General features: G+C 42.4%; 1 protein-coding gene across 2 annotated transcripts; it reads right to left on the bottom strand.

Moving 5' to 3' along the window:
* Positions 1-692: 692 nt before the first annotated feature.
* nlrp12l (NLR family pyrin domain containing 12-like) lies at positions 693-9,715 on the bottom strand. Of its 2 annotated transcripts, XM_030346015.1 has the most exons (14): positions 9,605-9,715; positions 8,066-8,254; positions 7,850-7,954; positions 7,607-7,758; positions 7,281-7,362; positions 7,060-7,164; positions 5,971-6,122; positions 3,900-5,649; positions 3,580-3,747; positions 3,143-3,301; positions 2,824-2,997; positions 2,217-2,366; positions 1,681-1,727; positions 693-1,589 (listed from the first exon to the last, which is right to left on the bottom strand). In XM_030346015.1, exons 2-14 carry the CDS (start codon positions 8,131-8,133, stop codon positions 1,018-1,020), a joined length of 3,684 nt encoding a protein of 1,227 aa, XP_030201875.1. In that variant the 5' UTR covers positions 8,134-8,254; positions 9,605-9,715; the 3' UTR covers positions 693-1,017. The 2 variants fall into 2 exon arrangements, with proteins under 2 accessions (XP_030201875.1, XP_030201877.1); XM_030346017.1 differs by lacking the exons at positions 5,971-6,122; positions 7,060-7,164; positions 7,281-7,362.
* Between the last annotated feature and the right edge of the window lie 61 nt (positions 9,716-9,776).

Here is a 9,776-nt window from a genome sequence, read left to right as displayed (position 1 = left end):
GTTAGCACAAACCGTTAGCATTCAACAATTCAGTTTGAATGTCACAATGTATGTTTGTTTCTTTTGAGAGGAGGAATGCTGCAAGAAGCTGAAGGGCCTGGGGGACACCTACCTCAAATGAGTTGAAATGAGGCAGGAAAGAAAAGTGGCTCAGCAACAGGGCCATTAAAAAAGTCAAAGTACTCTGCGCTCCTGTCTTTCCTCGACCCATTTGTTATTCCAAGAGAGATCAGCAGTATGTTGGGGCTCGGGTTCGAACAACAGCACTGCAGATTACAGTCAAGGGCGCGGGTTAAGAGGCAGCAGCAGGGTCAGCGATTTACATAGGAGGTTGGTGGATGAGTGATGATGCACGGACATGCACAGCATGAGAAACGTATGATTTGTTTTATTGATGGATAACTACATCTTTCTTATATTGTCACCTCAGAAAGGTAAATTGATCCAAGTGGGGGATGGTCTGATGCGGCTGCTGCCTCTGGTCTGAACCCATCCAGTTTCCTTCTCCAAAATGATTGGCTCCCCAGCAGAAGGAGTATCTAAAATTACTTATTCATTTATGAAGCCAGCCCTGTGATGCTGAATTTGGAAACGGTTGGAATAGGTTCACTCATACAAATTTGTTGCAGGGACTTGGCTTTCTATTAGTTAGTTGTCGTTTTTTTCTCTGACACACGCACACAAACAATACAAGCACTTAATACAATTTATTTACTCAGTACAGTTGACACACTTACAAAACCTAAGTATAAAAAATTAAAACAGCCCAAAACATTGTTTTAATAATGGATTCATTCTCGAGGATTACTTGAGACGGCACAATATATTGACTATCTGTTTCTACAGTAGTCAGTCAAAAGTAAAACTCTGTCCAAAAGTAGGTGTACTTTTATTTATTTTTGCAATGCTTCTATACCGAATTTTCATGACGTGCGCCGTATTGTCGATGCCCCCCCAACCCCCAATGGATGAATCTCTTGATCGCCCTTGACCTCAGGTTTAATGAGAGTTCCTCACTCACTCTGCCCCAGGTGGACGCTCCTGCCGTCCATCAGCCTGAATCTGAGGCAGATGAACCACCGCATTAACGCCAAACCCGAATGCGGGGTAGAGGGGGTCGGTGAACGTGGCCTGGAAAGTGTAAAGGTGTTTGTGTCGGTCAGAGTAGACGCTGTAGAAGGACAGCGTGCCTTTGGCCCAGTCGAGATACATCCCGACTCTTTCCGAAGCGGTCGGGGTGATGGGCAGTGAGTGGGACGCGCCATCGTGACGGACGGTGTAATTCGTGTCGGAGCGGTACATCGCCCATGAGTTGCTTTCTCCTATTGAGGTCCCATCCTCGCCTTTCCTCTTCAGACTTCTGTACGCCACTCCTAAATCGACCTCTCTCGTTATCTCCGCCTCCCAGTAGCTCCGCCCTCCTGTCAGCCCTTGCTCACACAGCACCTGGCGTCGGGAGTCGAAGCGCTCGGCTCGGTCAGCGTCAGTCAGCGACTGGGCCTGTCGCTTCCAGGTTGTCGTCCTGTGGTCGTCGGAGACGACCAGATTCTGGTGCGCTGTGTGCGGGTCCATAGTAACCTTGCAGGCGTCTGGGGAAGGTGGAGGCATACACATTTGCATTCCCAATGTGGATGTTTTTGTCAAGAATTTGAAAGACACACAAACACACAAAGTGCTCACATTTTAGGAGTCCAGGTTGGAGCCTGTATTCTCCACAATGATCCACACTGGGAAGAAACAGTTTTAATGTTTAAAGACATTGGATCCATATAATCATCACCTAATGTCAATGCCTGGTCAAATCTATAATCACGTAGCAACTCCCATTTTGTTTGTCTTAATGAATGGAATAATTACATACTGTTACACTTTTTATTGAAACCCGAATTTAAACATTTAACACTGACTCTCTAGGGTTTTTCCGAAGAAATTCACGCAGGAAATGAGGTCTGTGCAATGTATGCATGTCCCGTTAGAGCACCATTGCTCTGCAAATAAGATATTGAGGGTCCTTTTGTACCCTCCCAATAAAAACGCATGGATAAAAAAGGCCTCAGATAGGGTCATCTCAACTACATGTACACGGATCCTAAAATTTCTGAGCGCCAGCCGATCACTCCAGGGGCTGAGGTAAGTGGCAAACGGCTCACTCAGTTCACACGGCGCAACAGTACTTGTACTTGCCTCACAAACATAAATAAACGTAATGTAATTACTCAAGTTTCATGGTTGGTTTGGCCCCCGACAGCTTCCGTCCGTCCAGATGATTATAGCTGAGGTCCAGCTCGGCCAGTTTGGACTGCTTACAGGTAAGGACATGAGCCAAGGAATCACAGCCTTCCCCTGAGACCCCACAACCAGACAGCCTACATAAAGAGGGTACAGTAGACTCCCTCAAGTCAGTTGTTACCGACAAACAACATGGATGCCAGTTATGTTTGCTTTTATTTAAATCTTTGAAATCAATGTGAAAGAAGCTTTTGTTCATTGTTCCAGTTTGGTTTAGTCTCTAAATCAGGATTATTTAAGAGTATATGCCAGGTATCTCCCAAACATGATGATTGCAATGGTAATTTCAAGGGATTGCACACTTCAAAAATGATAATCATCATCCTTTACTTCAGTTGTTCATCAATGATTAATTACAATGGGATAGAATTCAAGAAGTGTAACGCTGAGTTATCCAGGCTCATGGACAATAGGATGAGATCAAATCTGATTTAATATATATTTGTTTTCTACTTCTATATTTAGATCTGATTATTGAACATAACACACAGACGCGTGAAATGTCAGTACTAATATTAAGTCAGCCTCTCTGACCTCAATATCCTCAGTTGGCAGCTCACACTCTGGAGTCCCGACGAGAGCAGCTTCACTCCCTGATCCTGCAGGTGGTTGTTGCTCAGGTCCAGCTCTCTCAGGGCGGAGTGGGGCTGGCTGAGTGCTGAGGACAGCGCCTCACAGCACGCATGGCTCAAACTGCATTGGCTCATGCTAGGGAAATGATGACATGTTGTTTTATATATGATCTAAAGCAGGACTGTGAAAAGCAATAACAAAAAATATTTAATAAGAAGATGTTTAAAGATCATGTTTGAAACAAATAACATTAAAATAAATAACATTTATTTAAAGTAACCTCAGCTTGTGGAGTCTGGCCAGGCCAGGAGAGATCTGTTGGAGGCCAGAGTCCTCCAGGTCATTAATACTGAGGTCCAGCTCTCTGAGTGAAGTACTGGAGGTCAGGGCCAAGGCCAGAGCACCACAGCTCTGCTGTGTGAGCAAACACCCTGAGAGCCTGTAGAGAACCAACAGAGACTGTTTTAATCCCTAACCATATCTTGCTGCAAAGTTAACAACGATAGGCTACTTATTTCCATTGTGTCAGAGTAGATGATATGACTTTAATGTTGTTGAGGCTCAGCCAATCAAAGATATGCATTCGTTGAACGGCATATTTACATATTTTAATTGACAGTCGCATGTATGCGTTGAACAATGACAACATTCATAACTGAGTACACACTCCTGGTTATACATACTTCCTGCAGGAAACACTCATAAACTCAAACAAACCTCAACACCTCCAGCTTACAGTGTGGACTCCTCATTTCACCAAAGAGCACCTCGGCTCCCGAGTCCTGCAGACTGTTGTGACTCAGATCCAGCTCTGTCAGCGTTGAGCAGCTCAGCGCGCTGCGTAGAGCTTCACAGGAGCTGGCTGTGAGGTTGCACTGGTTCAACCTTCAACAGACCGGGGGAGCAGTGGACAGCAACAGTGGTTTAACCAGTACGAGAAGAATAGTCTTGTTAATGTATTTGTTGTATTATATAATTTATGTAAATGTATATATAACAACTTTATTACATAATGGTCGACTAATAACTAATATTACCGAGCATTTCTGCAGGTTTTGACCACTGGCAGTAGCCTCAGAAGTCCCTCTTCTGACGCAGAGTATTGCTTCAGATCAATCTCATCCAGATTGTTCTCTGATGTGAGCAACACAAACACCAAGGCAGACCACTGTGCAGGAGAACGTTTGTCTTTGTCTTTTGAGTTAAGGAATTTTTTAACCTCTTCAACCAGCGAGTCGTCGTGGAGCTCATTCAGGCAATAAAACATATTGATACATCTTTCGGAGGAAGAACTCTCCCCAATCTTCTTTTTGATATATTTACATATCTTCTCCCCGTTCCCTGACCTGATTCCAGCCTGACCTGCTTCCAGCAGGCTCTGAAGGGAACTCCAGTTGGTCTCCAGGGAGAGTCCCAGGAGGAAGCGGAGGTAGAGGTCCAAGTGTCCATCGCTGGTCTGAAGGGCGTCATCAACACTGCGCTGGTAAATGTCATGGTTTCTAAACCAAGAAAAGAACCGATGGAAGAAGCCAGGTGGACGGCTGTTCAACTCAGTTTTGTATACCGCAGCTAGAAACTCCTGAATGCTCAAGTGGACAAAGCAGAAGACTTTGTTGCTGCAATGTCCGTGTTCCTCTTTAAAGATCTGGGTGAACACTCCTGAGTACACAGCGGCCTTGTTCACATCGATGCCGCACTCAACCAAATCCTCCTCATAGAAAATGAGATGGCCTTTCTCCAACTGTATGAAGGCTACTTTCCCCAGAGTCAGAATGACCTGACTGCTATCAGCATCTCCATACTTTGAGGCCGTTGTTCGAGTTTGAATCTCCAGGAAGCGGATGTACATCTCAGTCAGAGTCTTGGGAATCTCTCTCGTCTCATTTTGGTCCAACATGTCCTCCAGGACTGTGGCCATGATCCAACAAAAGAGAGGGATGTGACACATGATGTAGAGGCTTCTTGCGGATTTGACATGCGAGATGGCTCTGGTGGCCAAGTTTTCATCACTAAACCTTCCTCTGAAATACTCCTCCTTCTGTGGGTTGAGGAACCCACGTATCTCTGTAACCACATCAACGCAACCAGGAGGGATCTTGTTTGCTGCAGCGGGTCGGGATGTTATCCACACAGAGGCACTGGGCAACAGATCCCCTTTAATGAGGTTGGTCAGCAGCACATCCACTGATGTTGCTTTGGCCATGTCAGTCCATGGGGAGTTCTTCTGGAAGTCCAGGGGCAGTCTGCATTCATCCAGGCCATCGAATACAATAACGACACTGTACTTGTCAAGGTTACGCAAGTCTTCGTCTTCAATCATCATATGAAAACGCTTCAAGAGTTCGAACAAACTCAGTTGCTCATCCCTCATGCGGTTTAACTCTCTGAATTGCAGAGACAACAGAAAGCCAATGTCCAAGCAAGCTTTGTCTTCAGCCCAGTCCAACATTAACTTCTGCACAGAGTATGTCTTGCCAATGCCAGCCAGTCCTTTTGTCAACACCACTCTCGTTTGCCTCTCTGGTCCAGACGGGGGTTTGAACATGTCCTCACACTTGACCACCTTTTCCGGTGCTGCCTGTAACTTCCTGGTACACAACTCCATTTGCCTGATCTCATGTTCCATGTTGACCTGCTTGCAGTCCCCCTCCACAATGTAGAGCTCTGTGTAGGCCTCCTGGAAAAGGCATGCATTCCCCAGCTGCCCGCCGACGCCCTCGTGCACATTTTGAAGCTTCCTCTTTAGAAAGCTTTTATATGCACTTTGGCTGGTAACAGCAACTTCACCTGAGGCAACATAACGGGTCAATAAATAGTTATATATTATCCATAAAAGGTATTATAAAAATAACTGTGATGTGCATCCTGCATCATGAAGTATATCTATGTATATACTATAGATTTTATCTTTGCTTTATATTCAAACTTAAAAAACTAAAAGCAGAGTTAGTCTAGAGTGGAAGCAACTTTGAAATTTAGATTTTCAACATAGACTGATTAGCATTCAAAACAAGGAAGGTGAAACATAACCTAGTTATGACATTCGTAATGACATTCATTTGATTCAAGATATCCCATTCCAGATGAGTCACTAACAAATCGTCTTACTATATTCTTGGGTATCCGCTAACTTCGGCTCCAAGGCACTGCTTAATTCTTTTTTGTTGAGAACATTATTCTTGAAGTTTAGCGGAAAATCCATTGAATGGTCACTCTTCATGGAGACACAGCTGATCACAGACGGTTCGGATCCCTCCGTCCTAAGGCATCACACAAGATACGGTCAGAGGCGGACAGAGTACACAGCTTCCTTACTTGAGTAAAAGTACAGATACCCCTTGCTAAATTTTACTCAGTACAAGTAAAAGTACTACAGTCAGATGTCTACTTAAGTAAAAGTACTGAAGTACTTGTTTTTTAAAGTACTTGAGTATCAAGAGTACAAGAGTACGTTTTCTAAATATTGCATTACTACTGCTACAGTGCTTACATTTATGTATAGAAACGTCCTGCATGGAGTTATGAAAAATGTTAACACCTTGGAGAATGTAAAAGGAATTGAAAGTAAAATCAAGTAATTTTCATATTTTTACCATGGCAATAGCACTATAGTATACAGTGTATAACAGTATACTCAAGAACATAAAAACAATTGCTCAGCTTACATAAATATGCAATATCAGAAAAGAAAATTCAGCTAACAATTCTATGTATGTGTGAGTTTCTCAGTTTTTTTATCAATCAAATCAACAATCGTCTCTCATCTAATTCTGACCATGGAGTTGGCTTTGGCGGAAAGCGAAGGTGATTGCTGATAGGCTGAAGGCTGTCCTAATCAGTTTGAGAGGGAATCACGTTTGAGAGGGAAACAACAAATTGAGGGTTTCCGTGATTTTTCTTTTCTCCTTTTATTTTTTATTTTTCAGAAGGAGTAACGGGTACTCACTCACGGTCATGGATAGAAATGTAACGGAGTAAAGAGTACAATATTTGCCTCTCAAATGTACTTGAGTAAAGTCATGAGTACTCCCAAAAAATGATACTTGAGTAAAGTACAGATCCCTCAAAATTGTACTTAAGTACTGTACTCAAGTAAATGTACTCCGTTACTGTCCGGCTCTGGATACGGTGTCCTATCATCACTGATACAATGTTACAAACTAAAACCAATGGGTTCGTGTTTCCAAGATTTACAACCTTTGGTAAGTGGAGTCTTCTGTTCCCCTTAAGTCATGAGAGTCTGTGGACCGGCCACTGGTCATGGGCAGGAAGTTGCTTTCCAGGAGATGTGATTTCCCCAAACTACATTTTGAATAATTGAGATACAAAGAGATTCAGAAAATATAAATGTACATATGTATACAAGGGAAAAGGGATAACTCTTAAGAAATTATAAAATAATATATATATTAACATACCTATCTTGTGGGAACGGCACATTTTGAGAATTCCTCTTCAGAAAGGTTTTGAATGCCTTTTGGCCGGTCACAGCAGCTTCACCTGAGGCAACATAACAGGTCAATAAATAGTTATATATTATCCATTAAAGGTTTTATATAAAAAACCTGGCGATGTGCGTCCTGCATCATGCAGTATATCTATATACTAAATATTTCTATCTTTGCTTTATATTCAAACTTATAAAACTAAAAGCAGAGTTAGCCTAGAGTGGAAGCAACTTTGAAATTTAGATTTAGGCTGTTGAGCATTCAAAACAAGATGAGTCACTAACAAATCGTCTTACTATATTCTTGGGTATCCGCTAACTTCGGCTCTAAGGCATTGCTTAATTCTTTTTTGTTGAGAACATTATTCTTGAAGTTTAGCGGAAAATCCATTGAATGGTCACTCTTCATGGAGACACAGCTGATCACAGACGGTTCGGATCCCTCCGTCCTAAGGCATCACACAAGATACGGTGTCCTATCATCACTGATACAATGTTACAAACTAAAACCAATGGGTTCGTGTTTCCAAGATTTACAACCTTTGGTAAGTGGAGTCTTCTGTTCCCCTTAAGTCATGAGAGTCTGTGGACCGGCCACTGGTCATGGGCCGGAAGTTGATTTCCAGTAGATGTGTTTTCTCCAAACTGCATTTTTAACAGTGAGATACAAAGGGAAACAAAAATATAAATGTACCTATGGAAACAAGGGATAAGGGATAACTGTGATAAATCATTCAAGAATATATATTTACATACCTTTCTTGTGGAGACGAGGTACTGCCAGTCCTTAGGACATTTTCACTAGGTACGATGGATTCAGCCATCTTTATAGACACGCTCAGATGACAGGACTGCTTCAGGTATATTACAGGGGCATTCAATAGGTCCAGATTGGAATGGAGTCTCTTGCTGAAAAATTATGGAAGGAGATAGGTCCCAAAGTTTCTAGAGAATAATAATGAAGAAAGAAAGCATAAAACTTAAGAAGAATAATAGTTGAGCGCTGCATGCAGGACTCAACTACCAATAGTTGAGCGCTGCATGGAGCACTCACCTAATAAAAGGCCTAACAGCTAGAGCTCTGAAAACATGTGCATCTTAAGATAGAATGCTTAATTTAGAATAATTAAATAAAATAAGATAATTGCTAGAGTTTTCAGTTTCACATTTTAACAGTCTCAACAAATTGTTTTAACAACTCAACACATTGTCACATTTGACCAGCTTTGACATCCATTATCTCTTTCTTGCTGCTGGCAGCTCTATGTAGAGCCTATCATGGTCAACATATACAATCACCAAGGTCTCGGAATATATGAGACATACCAGTTGATCACACAAGTAGATTACCGGCTACCGTAAATAATATAATAGAGGTGCCCAAAAAATGTACTAAACAATCTCCCCTCTTCCCCTTTTTCAATTTATTGGCGCCTCTATTATATTATTTATGGTAGCCAGTAATAAACTTGTGTGGACTTCCTGGAAACATGGACCTACCGGTAAGGCATAGACTTCGAAAACAGTCTTTCTTAATTAACTCCCGGTACGCTAACTAAGTTGTTGATGCTTTGTTTTATGGGTAGGGACCCTAGTCATGCTTCTGCAGAGGTTTGGTGCTATTTTGAGCAATATTAGTGGTTAAAAATGTGGATTTGGAAAAGTTCACACTGCACCTAGCCAATAACATGGAAGCCATTTGGGCGGTTACCATGCTCCGGGCATTCGCGGGCAAGCTCTATACTCGATTATCAACGAAAGAAAGTGTCTGGAGGGCTTATTTTATGGGTCTCCATGCCGGAAAAGACCCAGGGTTCAATTTTTGCCGGAATTACAACCGAAAAAAAACCTCAGAAATCCACTTGCCCCGGGCAAGCGGGCAAGCGGGCAAGCGGGCAAGCGGGCAAGCGGGCAAGCGTTACTGTCAACCCCTGAGTATCTCTCAATTGAATAAAATAATTTGTACATTGTCCTTCATTTCAGAAACACCCAAAGATGGGATCCCAGAAGGATCAGTACCAGGTTCCATATGTGACGCAAGGCGAGCTGAATAAAAGTTAATTTAAGCAATAATTTGAAGCACTTTAAACTGAAAGGAGCATAGATAAACATGAAAATAATAATGTTCTTAGCATGATACTCCAAGCATAAACCTTGTATAAAGAACATTCGCATTGGGCACCCAAACTAACAAACATATATAAAGAATGCATATATATATATATATAGATATATAAACATCCCATATTGCATCAAAAACAGAAAACACATAGATTTGAAATCAGCAACACTTACTCTTCTCTCCGCCCTTATATCTCGGCCTGTGTCGCAACTCTGCTGACCAACCGTTTCGTGTTCCGTCTGTTAAAGTGAAGCGAAGCCACACACTATTCGTTGAGGGCAAAGTCCTTGGATTATTGGCGCTCAGCCAGCATTATGTTCCTGCAGTACTGAAGCCTGCAGCTTC

This window comes from Gadus morhua, chromosome 21, assembly GCF_902167405.1.
Source record: "Gadus morhua chromosome 21, gadMor3.0, whole genome shotgun sequence".
In the NCBI taxonomy this organism is placed as follows: Eukaryota; Metazoa; Chordata; class Actinopteri; order Gadiformes; family Gadidae; genus Gadus; species Gadus morhua.
The sequence above is the reverse complement of the archived record's forward strand: the minus strand, read 5'-3'. Positions and strand labels throughout refer to the sequence as shown.